At 33.6% G+C, this 18,659-nt stretch overlaps 1 protein-coding gene, 1 long non-coding RNA gene and 1 pseudogene across 4 annotated transcripts; 1 reads left to right on the forward strand and 2 right to left on the reverse strand.

The window, feature by feature from the left end:
• Positions 1-700: 700 nt before the first annotated feature.
• The window catches only part of LOC104093684 (class V chitinase-like), a 53,603-nt pseudogene continuing 35,644 nt past the window's right edge, over positions 701-18,659 (reverse strand).
• On the reverse strand, positions 3,177-6,243 carry LOC138900774 (class V chitinase-like). 3 transcript variants are annotated; one of them, XM_070188327.1, is made up of 4 exons: positions 5,037-6,243; positions 4,309-4,476; positions 3,692-3,852; positions 3,177-3,600 (listed from the first exon to the last, which is right to left on the reverse strand). In XM_070188327.1, exons 1-4 carry the CDS (start codon positions 6,205-6,207, stop codon positions 3,562-3,564), a joined length of 1,539 nt encoding a protein of 512 aa, XP_070044428.1. In that variant the 5' UTR covers positions 6,208-6,243; the 3' UTR covers positions 3,177-3,561. The 3 variants fall into 3 exon arrangements, with proteins under 3 accessions (XP_070044428.1, XP_070044429.1, XP_070044430.1); XM_070188328.1 differs by having other exon boundaries at positions 3,177-3,603; XM_070188329.1 differs by lacking the exons at positions 3,177-3,600; positions 3,692-3,852; positions 4,309-4,476 and adding an exon at positions 4,733-4,843.
• On the forward strand, positions 16,625-18,402 carry LOC104093300 (uncharacterized). The gene is made up of 4 exons (XR_011412239.1): positions 16,625-16,793; positions 17,681-17,767; positions 17,990-18,057; positions 18,134-18,402. It is a non-coding gene; the product is annotated as an uncharacterized lncRNA (long non-coding RNA).

An 18,659-nucleotide genomic window follows, 5' to 3' on the forward strand; every position in this document is an offset into this window, starting at 1 on the left:
TTAGAATAATGCATGGGAAAAAGAATTTCTTATTAGTAAATTAAAAAATGAGTAACAATATTAGTTGATGTATACTACTTTCCCGCTCCTTCATTTTATGTGGCATAGTTTGACTTGACGTACGTAACATTTAAGAAAAAACGAAAACGTTTAAAACTAATAGTCATAAATATAGAAATGTGTCATTTTTTAAAAAAAACTATAAAAGAAAGAGTGTCACATAAAATAAAGTAAAAATGACACTATATAGCCGCTGTAAAAATAATAGCCGAAAAATGTATGAAATTTGTATATTTTTTGTATATATATGTTATGTATGTTATATACAAAAATTATACAAGTTTTATATACTTTTTCGGCTATCGGAGATGTAAGTAATTTCTGGCGGGGGTGAGTGATAATATAGGGTGTAGCACTTATATCAGCTAACAACTTAACAATTATTTAATATTAGGGCAATTTAACCTTCAACTGCAATTATCTTTTAAATGACGTAATAGTATAAAGCTGGAAATATATACACACACACATATATATATATATATATATATATATATATATATATATATATATATATAAGGAATAACTTACTATAAATGTAGTAGTCCAAGCTCTTGTTGGGCATGTATTCGTAGATCAACATCTTCTCTTTTCTTTCAATGCAAAAACCCACAACTTTTACAAGATTTATATGTTGTAATTTTGCTGTAAGGATAACCTCATTTTCAAACTCTTCCAATCCTTGAGTAGAAGTTTCTGAGAGCCTTTTCACAGCTATTTCTTGCCCATTTCTCAACTTTCCCTAATTGGATTAATAAAATATCCTTAACATTTTTATAAATATTGATAAATGTATTTCAACTACAGAAGAAAAAAAAACTACAATTTAAACTTTATTTGCTCACTAGAAAGTCACAATTGCGTATGAAGGCCTTTAGCGAAATATCGTTCGCCTTTTTTACCCTTTAAAATTAATTTTATACTGGATAAAATAGTCATTTAAATTATTTTACAAATATATAGGACTTGAAAGTTAATTATATTTTGTGTATTAAATGCTTCCTTATTTAAACTATGTAAGAATCCTAATATTTAGGACTTAATAATTAAACTTTTACCTTATATAAATCATTAAAAAGAAAGAAAAAAAATCAACAACATACGTTTACTGTGTTTTTCTCCCCTACCTTTCATTAACAAGAGATACACTATCTATTACATTAATTCAACGGTACCAATAAAATACTACTATCAATGAATAAATGCTTACCTTTTAGAACTTAAAACTAACGACTATTTATCTCATCTAAACCTTGATATTTATAAATAAAAACAAAATTTGTAGTCCCTTAAATATGTGTTAATTAATATAAAAATATTTTATTGAGTATTTATTTAATTATTTTCCTAATATTAAGGAGTTTGAAATTTAATTAAAATTAAAAAAAATCTTTTTTGAACTCTTCAGAAAGTCCTACTATTTAGAGTTTGCATTATGTAAATCTTACACTTAAAATTATATATAAATGATAAACAAAATACATAAAGGAAAGAATAAAAAGTTTAAAGAGAGGACATACGTGTTCTTAGATAATAGCAGTCCACATTTTAACAACTTTCTTATGTTTTCATTTATATACAATTATTTTTAGATTAAAATATTTTAAAATACACATGACTATTTACTAAAAATAATATTTATATTATATTATTAACTTTCAAAATTTATAAATGAAGTACAATTAATTGGAATGTTGAGCAAATCATTAATAAACACATATTTTATCAATTATTCCAACAAGATAATTTAAGAGATATTTTAGTTTTTAATTAATGATACATTTAGATGAATATAAATGAATTTTTAACTACAGTAATTGTGATTTCTAAAGTGAACTCGATTTTTAAATTTTATTCCTCTCATATAGTGATTCTTGATGAAAGATTCTTATTGAATTAAAATATAATAATAATCAAACATTTAAATTTATTATGAGCTACCATGACGAATTTGAATCAACAAAAATAACTTATGTTATTTTGAGAAAAAATAAAGTACTTGAAGTAATTAATTAGCAATAAAATCTAATTCAATTCTTTTTCAAATTCATCATAAAGTAAAAAACATTCAAGCTGACATGACTTTTTGTCGGCTACATAAATGTGTTTCCATAAATAGACCACTAGTGATGAAAGAAATCAAAAAATAGATCAAAACCGATTTCAGTATATTAGTAAAGTTGACTTGATTAAAATTTTAAACTAGAAGAAACAAGAATAAAAGTATAGAAGACAAAATGGATTCAAAATTAGTTGATATTAAATATATTATTTTCTTTTTTCATCAATTCCAACAAATAGCCCTCTGTAATTTTTTATACATTAGTAATTTGTTATAAAATATTCCCTCAATATTAGTCACTTCCAGACTTTATATTGTCACTTAATTATCCTTTTTTTAAAAAAAAAATTATATGACCAACCACTTTATTCTGAATTTTTAAAAGAAAGATATATTTTTTAAAAATTTGTGTTAATTAGATGATTCTCTGAAAATTTATGATAAAAATATATAATAAATATTTGATCATTTGTTACGGAAGAAATGTGACACCATAGTATTCTATTGGTACTTATATCTCTTGTGCGAATGCGGGTTGAATTTTGGATAACATAATGACTACTTTTATGAGGTAGGCTGAGTTAGTTTAATAATAACAGAATCTATCATTTTCAGGACTTGATTTTTTCTTTATATTTTTCTAACTCAAGTATATTCTTTGATAATATTTATGTAGTTTCAAAAAAGTCTACATTTACAGTGAAGATATACGCGCAACACGCGTACCCTAAAACTAGTATATATATAATTAACTTATTAAGTTTTAATTTTTGGGAATGGGAACAATGATCATTGACCCTTTCTAAAACCGGTAAATCAGGAGGTTAAAGGGAGAAGAACTTGCCTTTTTAGAATTAAAAAAGTAATACCTATAAAACAATTTGATTAGTTGCTTTTATGAAGAAGTTGACTACAGGCTCAACATGCTGCTAGTTTAAACGTGACAAGCTGGCCGAGCTGACCATGAATTGGCTCAGCCAATGTGGGACCTGCTCGGTCCGGATCCCTAAGCTTCACAGATCTGGTGGCGGAATCCGAAATTTATCCAAAAGAATTTAGTAAAAATAGTAAAATATCATACTTGACATTTGAACATATATATGACTTAAAAATAAATTTTGAACGCTCTTGGCTATCGGAGTATTTCCTAATGTTAAAGGGATTACAAAAATTATTTATAACTAAAAAGATTGTTTTCCGGCAACAATTAAAGTTGTCTCAGTATGATGTACAAGTTACAGGTTCGAGCCGTGTGGAAGCAGCCATTAATGCTTACATTAGCATAGGTGTCTACATTATACTCCTATGGTGCGACCCTTCCTAGGACCCTGGATGAATGTAAAATACTTTGTACATCGAGCTGTCGTTTTTATTGTTTTGCAATATTTGTACGGTATTATTTTTTAATGAAGGAAACTCGATTGAACCCTTTCCTCTATCTAGCTTCGTGCTGCATATAGCCTGAGGGTTAAGCATAGCTACTACAATAATAATAACAATAATAATCACGCCTCAATACTCGCTATTTAACAAGTCAAATCTTGAAAAATATGTCAAAATGTTAATTACCTTGTAAACAGGTCCATATCCACCTCGGCCAAGCTCATTGTCAGCTGAAAAATTATTTGTGGCTGCCTTCATCTCTTCAAAAGTGAATACATGCAAGCTGCTGCTCTCTCCACCTCTTCTATCTTCATTTTTGCTTCCAATTTTGTTCCTTGGAATTCTTCCTATTTCCAATTAATATTCGGTTAAACACCGACATAAAAAGAAATGTAAAGAGAAGAAAATGAAAAAGACCCCTTATGCATCTACAATGTAACGATGCCAACAAATATTAAAAAAAATAAAAATTGAGAGAGTTTACAATAATTATAATTACTTGGAAGTTGGTGTAATACCATAAAGAGAAAATGACATTGTATAACCGATCTCAAAATAATATTCAAATATATATATATACACACATTTTGTATGTTATATATAAATTTTATACAATTTTTCGACTACCAAAGACAAATAACTTATGGCGCGAGCAAAAAGTGAATACTCCTACAATAAATCCAAGTTTCCATTAGAATAAAATTAACTATGTAGTTTGGGTGCTATTATACAAAAGCAGAGTTTACACTGTGTATACCCGAAGGGCCGCGGCTGTGGGTTCCAAAACAAAAGTAAAGAATTACCTTGGAACTTCAATAGTCGTCTCCTTCTAAGACACCACAGTGTAAAGACAAGCAACAACAAGATCAATACTGCTCCAACTGGAATCAAAATGAAAATCACTCGATTGAATTTTTTCTTCTTGTGCATTCCTGGTTGATCAATTACTCCTTCTTGGATATCTTCAACTTCTAAAAATGTAAACAAATTGTAAAGACATTCATTCATATATAAAGCAAGAATTGAATAACAAATAAATAATGTGATTATCCGAGCCCGAAGAGCGTCTTGATAAGGAGCGTTTTACACAAGGGCGGAGCTACAACCAGCGAATGGTGATTAGTTGACACCCTTCGCCAAAAAATTATACTGTATATATAAGTTAAATATTATTTTTTATACATATATATGAAATCTTGAACAAAAAAAAGCAGTGCGCTGCACAAGGCATCCTGCATTCACGTAGAGTCCGGGAAGGGCCGCACCCAAGGGGTCTGATATAGACAGTCTACCCTAATGCAAACATTAGTGGCTGCCTCCACGGTTCGAACCCGTGACCTAGAGGTGACATAGAAATAACATTATTGTTCCTCCAAGGCTTCCCTTAAATATGAAATCTTGAACGGTCTTAGCAAAATTCTTGGTTTCCCCTTAGTTGATTTACTAGATTCATATTTAATCTGGATTAATCGGCCAGTGTATTCCGGGTACACTAAATGTGCAAAAGAAGAATGTCATAATTGATTATTACCTCCTGCAGCAGCCTGAGAAAGTGCAGAATTCCAATCATATGAGACTTGCCATGCCACATAGCCTCTCAAATGCTTCTCTTTTGCATATGCAACTTTGGTTTTCACTGCCTCAACATCATCAAAACCAACCCAACTTGTCTCAACAGAGACATAATTCATCACATAAGTTGCATTATACGATGCATTATTAGCACGATATTTTATCATACCTCTCTTAATATCATTGAATCTTAACCAACTACTTATACTCGAAAACGGCTCATTTTCAGCTTCAGCACCAAACGAATAATCTTTAGGCCCTGGTCCTGTTCCTGTCGCGCCAATTTTATTATCTTTAGGACTAGCCAATGTCCATACATAACCATAAAAGGGAAATCCCAAAACAAGTTTTTGAGTTGGAAAACCTGATTTAATCCATGCATTTATACCATAATCAGTGTTCAAATCACTATTCGAATCGTATAATGCTGCAACTGGAGATGTATTATTTGTTGACTCTGGATTATAATAATCAAAGGCAAAAACATGTACCCAATCCAAATATTTCCTCATTGACTCAATTGGGAAACTCAAATCTTGAATCCAGGGTGTGTATTGAACAGCCATGGTCAATAAAAGTTGTGATTTTTTCGAGTTTTTGGACTCGAAATCAATAGCAATTCTCCAATCATCCAAAAGGGTACCCAAATTCGTCATTTCTTGTGACGAACTAGGTGAAATCCAACAAAAATCTAGTCCATCAAATCCGTAAAGACGAGCGATTTTGATGGAAGATTCAATAAAGAATTTTCTTCCAGAAAAATAGGTACTTGACATTAATAAGTAAATACCTGAGTCATAAGAAGATTGGTCTTTTCCACCAATTGATAAGAGAGTCTTAAGAGATGGATTCTTTTTCTTGACTATGTTATTGAAGTTTTTCAATTGTTCATCATCTGATATTGAGACAATCATTTGGTCTGTTGATGTATTGAAGTCAATATTAGCAAAGCCATAGATGAGGTGAGTGTAAAGAGTTGAATTGATGCTTTGGATATTTGGAGAGTAAGATATATCATTAGCTTGATAATAACCAGCTTTTATCCAAGTTTCTGCTGCTATGGAATTGTGTAGTTGAGATTGGAAAATTGTGTGGAAGAAGAAAAGAATGATAATGTTTTTGAATGCCATTGAAGAGCTAGAAGAATGAGCTACATTAACTCACTAGAAAAGCTTAACTTATATACAATTATATACATGAGTCGTTGATAATATGAGTAATTTTATACTACAACAATAACAATTCAGTATAATCCCACTAGGGGTCTGGGGATGGTAGTGTGTATGCAGACCTTACCCCTACCCTGGGGTAGAGATGCTGTTTAATTCCGATAGACCCTCGGCTCCCTCCCTTCAAGAACTCCCCACCTTGCTCTTGGGGTGACTCGAACTCACAACCTCTTGGTTGGAAGTGGATGGTGCTCACCACTAGAGCAACCCACTAATAGTAATTTTATATTATAAGTGTAATTTAAACTGTCATAAGAAAATGCATGTTTTATCTCTTAGGTAAATAGTATTAGTGTAATATATTTAAACCGCTGTAACAAAATACATGCTTTGTCTTTTAGGTAAATATATTCACTTGTTATAGGAAGGGGAGCCTTGGAGCAATGGTAGAGTTGTATTCGTGTGACATCTAGGTCACGAATTCGAGTTGTGGAAGCAACCACTAATACTTGCATTAGGATGGACTGTCTACATCACACCCTTTGAGGTGCGCCCTTTTCCCGCATCCTATGTAAATACGGGATGCATTATGCACTTAGTTTCACTTATTATAGATTGTTGTGCAGTGACAACTCAACATACAAACTTGATGGGTTCTACATTTAAGGTTCTAGCACTAAATCCTAAGTACTTTCAAAATTATGGGTTTAAATACAATTATATTAAAATTTTAGTGGATTTTCACATATATATATACTTCCTTCGTTCACTTTAATTGTCCACTATGGATTTTGCACACTCCTTAAAAAATAATAAATTATGTGCATAATTTACCATGATACACATATTAATTGATGCATATTTTTAGTGGATTTGAAAAAATAATTTGAAATGAGTAATTAATACTATGGGTATAACATGAAAAAAATTTGTCATTCTCTTGATATGCGAAAAGTGACAAGTAAAAGTGAAAATCTATTTTTAGAATACTAGACCAGTAAAAGTGAACGAATGGAGTATATTTTAAGGAGGTTTACCTATAAATATCATATGAGCATAGGCGGATCCACGATTTAAACTTTATGGGTTCAGATTCACAAATCTACTACATCTCATCTAATTTAATGGGTTCAAAATTTATTATTTATATATATTTAATAATTTTTTGGGTAAAAATACAAAGTATGAGCAGAAACGATGTGTTAAGTTGAACCCGTAACTTCTATACTAGATACGCCTATGCATCTTAGTGACGTGATAATGTAAAAAATTCTCGTTAAAGCAACACTTGATATTTTATCGAAAAGATAGATAATCAAAATTTAGAAGGAATATACATCAAGGTGTAGTTGACAATATCATACTTAGCTTGGAGAATATAAAAGAGAGCAAGTTGGTAAAAGAGTACTATTTTCAGCATAATTCATTGGAGACCTATGGCTATTTGACAAAATACTTTACTTTGTATGAGAATGAAAATGTACATTTTATGCGAATATTAACCTATTGTACAAGTTAGTGATTTACTTACATAATTTTTAGGTTGCTGGTTTGATCTTCATTTATTAAAGATTGTTGACTATATTTATGCATTAAGTGATATAATAGTGTAAAATTTATTTTCAGCATATAAAAGTTAAACTTGTGTGTATACATTGTTTTTTTCCTCTTATATGTATATATTGCTTTAACATAAATAAGAGTTGTGGTGTGATGGATATGATGAGAACAAAGATCACTTTTAGCCTGCAATCAAAATTATTTATATCCGATAGCCGTAAAAGTATGCAAAATTTGTATATTTTATATATATATATATATATATATATATATATATATATATATATATATATATATATATATATATAATAGGAGTATATTATTTCCGTTATTATTTTGAGAGTGACTATATAGTGTTATTTTCCGGATATGATACCTCTATCCTTAACTAGAAGTATGAAGTTTGAGTGCTAGTTGTGAAAAAATTCTAGTATGAAACGCTTCCCCTTTAATGAGCTTAAGCGATGTAAATTCTAATTAATCGGGACATTAATAAAATAAAATAAAAAATCAGACTTTCACGTCCGAAAGGGCGAAATATGTCGGCCGCGTTTTCTTTATTTTCCATTAATGGCTGTTTTAGTCAAACTTTAGCTGCCGTAGCGCATGCTATGCTAAGTCAATGCAACTATAAGAGAGGACTTGACTAAAGTAAATTATATTATTTGAACAATTCTGTAAAGGTAAGTAAATTCTTTTCCAAATAATAGACAGCTAAAAGTGACAAATTTGTGATTTAAATATTAAGTCCTTTCTCAAATATTTTCTTTTTACCTCAACTTATTTTTCAATTATTAAACTTTCCATTGACGATGGTGCAGTTGACTTTGATATATTATTATTGCAAACAATCCAATGGGCATATATCATTTAAATGTTGTTATGTGTTATGAAATAAAAACAATTTAGTAAAATATGAACAAGAAATGTTGTTATGAAATAAAAGTAATTTAGTAAAACATTAACAAGAAATGGAGATAGAGAGAAGGAAGAGATTTCTTCTTCAATTGTGTATATCTATTCCTATCTATTATAAGGCCTTTATATAGGCATGAAAAGTGAAGGATCACTATTGCAAAATATGTCATTGAATATGTCATTAAGCATTTGAGAGGAAGATCGTGGAGGGGGTTATGGAGTTACAATCATAACTCCATAATTATTAGAAAGTATTGGGAGTTATGGAGATAATGGAGAATAGACTGTAACGACCCGACTTGTCGTTTCAAGAATTTAAGTCCCATTCGGCGGCATAAGGCCCGGAGCAGCTTCGTATTATGCGTATTGACTTGCGTGTGTGGTTGAATTCAGTTACCGGATGATTCAAAGTGATTTGGGACACTTGGTCCCTAAAAAGAAAGTTTAAGTCTTAGGATTTTGACCGTAGTCAGAACTGCATGAAGATGACTCCGGAATGTAGTTCTATCGGTTCCGTTAACTCTGTATGATGATTTTGGACTTAGAAGCGTGTTCGAAAAATTATTTGGAGGTCCGTAGTGGAATTAAGCTTGAAATGGCGAAACTCAAAAGTTTGGAAAGTTTGAACGGGGGTTAACTTTTTGATATCGGGGTCGAAATCCGATTTCAAAAGTTGGAGTAGGTCCATAATATCGAATGTGACTTGTGTGCAAAATTTAAGGTCAATCGGACGAAATTTGATAGGTTTCGGCATCGATGGTAGAAGTTGAAGTTTCAAAGTTTGCTAAGTTTGAATTAGGGTGCGATTCATGATTTCGATATTGTTTAATATGATTTGAGGTTTCAAGCAGGTCCGTGTTATGTTATGGGACAGGTTGGTATGATTGGACAAGGTCCCGAGGGGCTCAGGTGTATTTCGGGGTGGTTTCGAACCAAATTGGAGCTGTTTGGACTGTTGTTGCTGAAGTCTGGCTTCCTTCTTCGCGAACGCGAAGGGAGTCCTGCGTTCGCGAAGAGGAATTTGAGGGGCTGATGGTTTGTCCTTCACGAACGCGAAGAAGGAGCATGGAAAGCCTTCGCGAACGCATCCAAGGCAACGCGAACGTGAAGAAGAAAGGAAGAGTTAGGGCTGAGGTCCGTGTGACCTTCGCGAACGCGAACGCGAAAGAGCTGGTCAGCTGGTCATCGCGAACGCGACAAGAAGGTCGCGAATGCGAAGAGGAAATGATGGGGCAAGAATAGTTGGTCTTCGCGAATGCGACTTTGGTCACGCGAACGCGAAGAAGGATTTGAGGCAGCTGGGTTTTTGGCCTTCGCGAACGCGAAGAAGGTATATCTAAGCAGAATTAAAAGTCCCAAAAATGGGGGTTTGAGTTCATAACTCAAAATCAAATTGGGAGCTCGGTAAAAGGCGATTTGTGGAGATTCTTTCATGGGTGTTTGGGGTAAGTGATTCTTATCCAGCTTTGATTAATTTCCATGATTATGTCTTTGAATCTATCATTTAATTCGGATTTAATGGAGGAAAATCAAGATTTTTGAAAAATCTTTCAAAAACAAAAATTTAAGATTTGGAAGTCGAGTTGTTATTGGAATTCGATAAAATTTGTATGGTTGAACTCGTATCGGAATGAGTGTTAGGATTTCATGAAAATTATGTCGGGTTCCGAGGGGCGGGCCCCGCGTTGACTTTTGTTGACTTTTTGGAATAAATTTTTAAGTCGACATATTATTATTCAAAATTATTTCCGACGAATTTTAATGAAGTTATGCAATTAATTTGGGTAGATTTGAGCGGTCCGGAGGTCAATTCGAGCAAGAAGGCGATTTTGGAATATCGGCCTAACTTCAGAAAGGTAAGTGTCTTGCTTAACCTCGAGTGGGGGAATTACCCCTTAGGCATCGAGTCTTATGTGCCATTTGTGAAATGTGAAAAGCCGTGTACGCGAGGTGACGAGCACGTACTCAGGCTTATATGTGTAAATTTTATTGAGTTAAAGTCTTGAGTATATTGTGTGGTAAATTGGATAATTGTTGGTATATATTTAATCATCAATTTGTCGTGCCTAAATCCTTGTTGTTGAATCTGTTGTTATATGACAATTTGATGTGATTGTTACTTGATTATTTATGTAATTCCGTTAATTTATTGGTTTGATAATTATTGGAATTTAATTTTATTATGGATTTTCCATCTTCAAATAATTAATTAAATGAGCTTAAGAAGAAGTGTTTATATAATTATTAAAAATTTGAATTTAATGAAGACTTTGCTTTATGTTGAGTAATTTCTATCTCTATTGATTGTTTTTGGGTGTTGTGCACCTTATGGTCGAGCCATGGACTCCTTATTGTGGAAAATAATATATTGTTGATTTCTGTGGCAAGTTGTAATATTTGGGCACTTGATGTGCAATTTGTGATATGTTGTAAGATTTGAGCACTTGATGTGCAATTTGTGATATGTTGTAAGATTTGAGCACCTGATGTGCAATTTGTGATATGTTGTAAGATTTGAGCATTTGATGTGCAATCTGTAATATGTTGTAAGATTTGAGCACTTGATGTGCAATTTGTGAAATGCTGTAATATTTGGGCACTTGAGGTGCAAGTTATATTATGATGTGATGTTTGAGCACTTGAGGTGCTATTTGTGAAATATTGTGATATTGATACGCATGCAGTGTGATAAGGGTGGCTTGAAATGCGTGGCTAGTAGGGGAACTACTAGAAGTCATGCGGTGATATAAGATCAGGGTGTTGAAACGCATGCGGTGAGATAAGGATGGCTTGAAACGCGTGGCTAGTAGGGGAACTACTAGAAGCCATGCGGTGTGATAAGGGTGGCTAAAACGCGGGATGCTATTTCGGGAAAATGATTTCTTTAAAATTAAATGTGAAGGCTCCCGTGGTGATATAAGTAAATGAGATATTGTGAATTTATTTATGATTTGGGACTACGAGGCGGTACCTCGGGAGTGCCCTGTTGATATTTCTTTATTCATGTTCTTGCCTTGGGTGATTTTGTTTCATTTAATATGTAAATTCTTGTCTTCTTTCGTGATGTACTAGTTGACTTTATTATTATGTGTTTTGTGCTCCTAGTTGTATTGTGTTGACTTTGGCTTTTTAGCACGAGACTCTGAAGAAGTGTATTTCTGATTTTTCTTACTGATTTTCGATGATTGAGATGATTTAAATAAAAGAAATTATTATTATATTTTAAATCAAATAGTTTTACAACCAAACCAGTAGTTTATCTGAAGCTTTGATATAAGTGCAAAGTTATTTTCTTCACCCAAATGATTTCTAAAAATAAATTCAATTCTTTGTTGATTTCTTACTTGATTTAAAAACTTTTAAAATCACTTTAGTGGAAATAAATTGATCATGTGGATCTTATATACATTGAGGATATTGGCATGTGAATTGTCCGCGTGGTTGTGATATGAAATGTGGGCACGAGGTATTGTGATTAAATAATAATGATATTTGGCACGTGAATTGTCCGTGCAGTTGAGATATGAAATGAGGGCACGATGTGCCGGAAAAATATGATGATTTAATTATGGGCATGAAGTGTCGTGGAGATATGAAAAAAATGGGCTGAGACCCGCATTTTTTATGATTATGAAATGAGGTGTCACATGGTGACTTTTTAATTGAAGAATGTTATTCAAAATATTTATTTGGAAGGATTTTTATTATGAAAGAATTATATTTGAAAGATATTTATTTGAGAAAAATTATATTTGAAAGAGAGTATTTGGTAGAATTATATGCGAAGGACAAATATTTGAAGAATTTGATTTAATTGGGTGTACTTGTATTATTATTTGTTGAGCGATATTAAATGGTGTTATGTTATTTTGCTGTGTATATCACTGATTGTTTTATGATATCCTTATTGTTATATGTTTCCTACTATCTTGTACATTATATTGCACATGCTATTAGACTAGTGAGTGTCTTGATTGTACCTCGTCTCTATTCCATTGAGGTTAATCTTGATACTTATTGGGTACAGACCGTGGCGTACTCATACTACACTTCTGCATATTTTTGTGCAGAGCCAGGTTTTGAAGATAACGGACTTGAGCGAAATTAAAGCGGGATTGTAAGGATTCAAGGTAGAGCTGCTTGGTCGTTGCAGTCTCTTGGAGTCTTTTCATTTCATTGTACTGTTAACTTGTAATCAAACAATATTGTATATTCGGTCCTCGTGATCATTCTATGTATCCAGTTAGAGTTCGTGACTCAGTACTACCAGTCTTGGGAGGTTGTATATTGTAATTATTTCCGTTATTAGTTAAAAAAAAAGATGGCTTCGAAATGTAATGAAAATCGGCTTACCTAGTCTTAGAGATTAGGTGCCATCACGACGCCTGTGGTGGTATTTTGGGTCGTGACAGGTATCGAGCCCAGATATCGAGCCCAGGTATCGAGCCCAGGGTTGACGAGGCTCAGGCTCGAGCTTGTGTATCGAAGCCATGATCGAAGGTCCAGCTCGAGGGCCATGATCGAAGGCAATGCTCGAGGGCCAGGATCGAGACCCAAGATCGAGGGTCACAATCGAAGGCTCAGGCTCGATGCCATGATCGAGGCTATGATCGAAGGACCAGGCTCGATGCCATAATCAAGGCCATGACTGAGGTCTAGGCTCGAGCCTGTGATCGAAGCCACGATCGAGGCCTAGGCTCGAGGGCCATGATCGAAGCCACGATCGAGGCCCAGTTCCGAAGGCTGCCTGGGCAGAATTATAAAAGAGGGCATTCGTCCCATTCGCCATTTTTAACAAATTGGAGCTTGAGCAGAGGCGATTTTGGATAGATTTTCAAGGAAAGATATTGGGTGTAAGTGATTCTAATTCGGATTTAGTCTATATATACAAATATATCATTGTTTTCACCATTTAATTAGTGTTTTGAGATTTAAATTTGGAAAATTTTTAGAAACGAATTTTTGTGATTTCGGTATCGATTCGGAGTCGGATTTGAGTGAAACTAGTATGGTTGGACTCGTAATTGAATGAGTTGTCAGATTTCATAACTTTTGCCGGATTTCAAGATGTGGGCCCCACGAACGAATTTTTAATTAATTTCGGGATTTTTATTGAAAATGTAGTATTTCCTTATAGAATTGATTCCTATAAATTTTAGCGATTGTATCGAATTATTTTTGGTTAGATTCGAGCCAATCGAAGTTGGATAATCGAGGAAAGACATACTAGTGGATTAAATTGGACAAGACGAGGTAAGTCTCTTGTCTAATCTTGTGAGGGAGAAATTACCTCATAGGTGATTAACTTGAATAATTGTTGCTAATTGTGGGGGCTACGTACGTACGAGGTGACGAGAGTCCGTGCGTAGCTACTATTAATGCTAAAGTCCAGGTAGTTTAGGACTCAAAAGCATGAATTACTTGTGTAAATGGTAGTTTTTACTTAATTAAATTATTTGATATATTTATATATATGTTGTGAATTATTAGATAAAAATATTAAAGGATGAAAATCTCATATGCTTGAATTTCTGTTTAAATTGATTAATTGTTAAGAGAAATTGTTCTTCCTCCTAAATTTATCTTATAATAAATATACTCTCATTCCGGAGGTACATAAGAAAATGTCCTCCTTTCTTGTGGAGCGGGCCGAATGCCTCGGAAGGATAGATGCATCTATGGATCGTGTTGCACGTCCCTCGGCAGTGTACACGAAACTCTGGATCGGGCCGTATGACCTCGGCAGAAATCGTGCTTAATAATAATAAAAATTACACGATACTTGGACAGTTTATTACAGCTTGTAAAGCTATTTGATAAATTAAAAATTGTTGCATTTGAAGGATTTTTATTATTTCTGCTAATTGAATAAAATTATTGTTAACTCTGTGAATCATGCTGATTTGAATAATTATAATTTATTTCATTTATTTCTGTTGACCCTTAGTGAGTGTCAAAGTCGGTCATCTCGTCTCTACCACTTCAAGTTTAGGCTTGATACTTACTGGGTACACGTTGTTTACGTACTCATGCTACACTTGCTACACTTTTTGTGCAAGATCTGAGACAGATACTAGTAGAGAATCTATCATCGCACATCCTCGTTATCCAGGGGCGTAGTGGTGAGCTGCCTTTCTGAGCCGTCCTGCAGCTACCAATGCCTCTTCTTGTATTCTTAATTCTATCTATTTTTATTTCAGACAGTATTTGGAGTTTTGTATAATCTACTAGATGCTCATACACTTATGACACCAGGTCTTGGTACACACATTGGTAGAATTTGGTATCTTATTATTTTTTTTGGATTTAAATTTTATTGATATATGTTTAATTTATTAGTTGGCTTGCCTAACTGTTATGTTGGGCGCCATCATGACCTATAGGTGAAATTGGGTTGTGACATTACTTGTGGCATGTGATTGCATCATCGTGCATACATTTGTGTAGTACAAATAGAAGAAAAATCAGGTAACCTTTCATATTTACCCGGTATGATTATAGTAATATAAATATATTCAATCTTCTTTTCATTTATAATCATCTTAATATCCCAACCACTTTGGCTAATATATTTGTAAATCAAAATATTTCTTTTGAGACTTACTACAATATTAATGTCATGAACAATTTTATTCATCCGGGTAGTAACAAATTAGTTCTTTCAGACCTCTTAACTACTTTTGTACTACAAGATCTTTTTCGTTTTTGGAATATTTTTACAAAAATCTTTATTTCCTTCATTTAAATCCGAACTAAACGATGAATATATCATATATTCATGAAATATAATCACTTTAGGATATAGAACACTTATCCAAGTCAACGTCTTGAAGAACTCCTCCAAAATCCCCCAAAAATCGAGCTCCAAAATCTAAATCGAAAAATGGCGAAATGACCATTTTTGGTCCTTAACATTCTGCCCAGTTTCGCACCTGCGGACTAATTTTCGCACCTGCGTGCTCGCTTTTGCGAGCGAAATCTCGCTTCTCCGAAGGCCACTGCCCAGTCGACCATCGCATTTGCGGAAGCTTTTCCACTTCTGCGGGAATCACTTCTGCGTAACATGTGCTCACCTCGAATATTCACTAGGCACCTGCTACCTCCCAAATTGCAAGTATCGGTTAACTTTGCAGGTTAAGGTTAGGCAGATGGAAAGAAATCACCTAGTATTTTTTTGTCTCTGCAATCATTTGAACCTGGTTTCCAACATGGGCGGATGCAGTGTGGTATTTACGGATTCAATTGAACCCATAACTTTCGACGCGGAGTAAATATTTACGTGTAAAAGGTCATTAAAATTGTAAAAATAATAGACATGAACCCATAACTTTAAAAATATAAGGGGTCCAATGTTAAAAAATTTATAGTTGAACCCATAGAGTTTAAATCCTGGATCCGCCTCTGGTTTCCAAGGTTTGCAGCACTTCACTGACAATTAAGCCACACCCTTGGGTTGGAAACATTGTTTGCTGAATATTTCTTTCTGATTTGACTGTTGACAGTTGTTTTAGGTAAGTTTCATCTTGGAGACAAATTGAAATATAGGGGATAGGAAGGTTGCGGAATTTATGCTTTTGTTGTTGCTCCCTCCTGAGAGCCTTAATGTTGCATTTGAAATAAAAATGTCAGTATCAGTAAGTATAAACATTGAAACGTGGAGTAGTTTGACTTTAAATTTGATTTTAGGATTGTAAAACTTATAGTAGTGGTTAGCGGTCAGTTTGCTATTATTTCAGTTGTAAATGCATCAAAATACCTTTTACTAGGTGTCAGAATAGTTTTAGATGGCTACCTGCAAATTGCATCTGAAATCCTTTCTATTATTATTTGTGCTATGGTGTTCGCTCCATGTGTATTATTTAGAAAAATAAGGCGGATCAATTATTTCAAAGCATTGTTGTTTGTAACTATGTTGATCTTGTGACTTACAGGTCAGTTACTATTTCAGAAAGCCCTGTCCCAACGACATAGTAATATTCAAAAGTCCTCCAGTCCTTCAGGAAGTAGGATACACAGATGACAATGTCTTTATTAAGAGGATTATTGCAAAGGAAGGTGATATTGTAGAGGTGAGTTCACTAGATAATAGAAGCAGAAAATACTATTTTTCAGTTGCTGTGAACTTGAACTGGTTAATTATGATTGATCACTTGGCATTTCATAGCCACCACTAGTTCCGCTGCATTGAGTTTGTTTTCCCTCCTAAATGGATATAGAAGCAACTGAATTCCAGTCTTTGCTCTTTTAGGAGAATTCCTGGTGAATTTGCATATAAATTGATATTCACTTTTGACCCCCAACAAGGTTCTTTTGCAATACATAAAAGAGTCTCATGGGCCAATTATTATTACAGCGTTCTCTACCATAGAATTCGAACTTCTGGGTAAACCCGGCGGTTTTGGTGTCTTATTACTCCTGTCCATTTCAATCACAACTTCGAAGTCCACCTCTCTTTTCTTGTCTCAACCTCAGATAGTGTCTACTTCACTGCAATGGAAAAGTCTATTAATAGGAGTACTTTAAAGAAGAAACTATATAGAATCCTCTTTTAGACTTTCCAATGTAACTTTTCTTTTTTCCTTCTTAAGCAACCAAAAGATAACTCAGAATTTAAAACCTACTTTCCCATTTAATTATTCACCTTGTCACTTTCTTCTTAATGATTTTGTCAAATCAAAACTCGAGATTCAATTTGAGGGAGTAAAAGATTTAGTACTAGTTAGCCTATCAGTTGTGTTTCCTTTTGGTTTATTATGGAAAAGGAATGTTTGAGGGGAGTTGTCATTACTTGTTGCCACTGCTCCTTCTTATCTTTTCTTCAGGCCAAGTCTATCGGAAACATCCTCTCTCTCCCCCTTTCCAGGGTAGGGGTGAGGTTGCGTACATCCCACCCTCCCCAGACCCCACTTGTGCCAGTAATATAAAGGAAATATTTTGGTTATTCTTGGTAGTGCAGGTTCATGAAGGAAAGCTGATTGTAAATGGGGTTGTGAGAAATGAAGATTTTCTTCTCGAGGCACCAAAATACGAAATGACACCAGTGGTATGTTCTACCAATTCAGCTAACTCAGCAATCAGCTTCCCTCCCATTCTTCTCCTTATGAATTATTGAACATGCAAAAGTATTGGCTCATTGAAGATTTGACTAATACTAAAAGCCTAAAACCATCAAAGTTTTTTGGCCAAAGTGTGTTGTTTAATTTCCATTTAGCGCGAGAAGAACCGCCTACTGTTCTTACTGTTTTTTATTCATGTCGTACTGCAGCGTGTACCTGAGAATTCAGTTTTTGTGATGGGTGATAATCGGAATAACAGCTATGATTCACATGTGTGGTGAGTTGTCCGCTCGTAAACTGCTTAGATTCATTAAACATGAGTCATCTTAATTTATCAATCTTATTTAAAACAGGGGACCGCTACCTGCAAAGAACATAATAGGCAGATCAATATTTCGGTATTGGCCTCCAACAAGAATTGGTGGGACAGTTCTTCCTCAAGGTTGTGCTGTCGACAAGCAGGAGAATAGTTTAGCACCTCAATAACTTATTTATTCAATTTAGTGCACTGCAATTACTGCAGAGCTGATAATGTAAGACAGTTTGAAGTAGGATGTATTGTATATTAGCAAGCATTTGACTCAGTTCTCGTTTCTAATAATCTCTCCTTCCTTGAAGTAAAGAGGGTAGAAGTATTTGTTATATTTTCAATGGACAAATTAAGGTTAATATAATCATATTAATCAATGCTAAAAGATGGATTCATTAAAAACAGTCAAAAAAATCAACTAAGAGCCCGTTTGGACATAAGAAAATTTTTCCTTTTTCCCAAAAAAATTCACTTTTTTTCCGAAATAAGCGTTTGTTCATAAAATTTTCAATTTTTATTTAAGATCATTTTGGAAATTTTCGAAAATTTGTAAAACTCCAAAAAGTTAT

This window comes from Nicotiana tomentosiformis, chromosome 11, assembly GCF_000390325.3.
Source record: "Nicotiana tomentosiformis chromosome 11, ASM39032v3, whole genome shotgun sequence".
NCBI lineage: Eukaryota > Viridiplantae > Streptophyta > Magnoliopsida > Solanales > Solanaceae > Nicotiana > Nicotiana tomentosiformis.

What these genes read in the sequence shown, in the direction of transcription:
- LOC138900774 (XM_070188327.1), bottom strand. Translation starts at nt 6,207, where the DNA reads ATGGCATTCAAAAACATTATCATTCTTTTCTTCTTCCACACAATTTTC. An exon ending in TTCTCAGGCTGCTGCAGGAG is followed by an intron (nt 4,477 to 5,036) that starts GTAATAATCAAT and finishes TTACATTTTTAG; the next exon opens with AAGTTGAAGATATCCAAGAA. An exon ending in GATATGGACCTGTTTACAAG is followed by an intron (nt 3,601 to 3,691) that starts GTAATTAACATT and finishes TTATTGTAGTAG; the next exon opens with CTATGCTTAACCCTCAGGCT.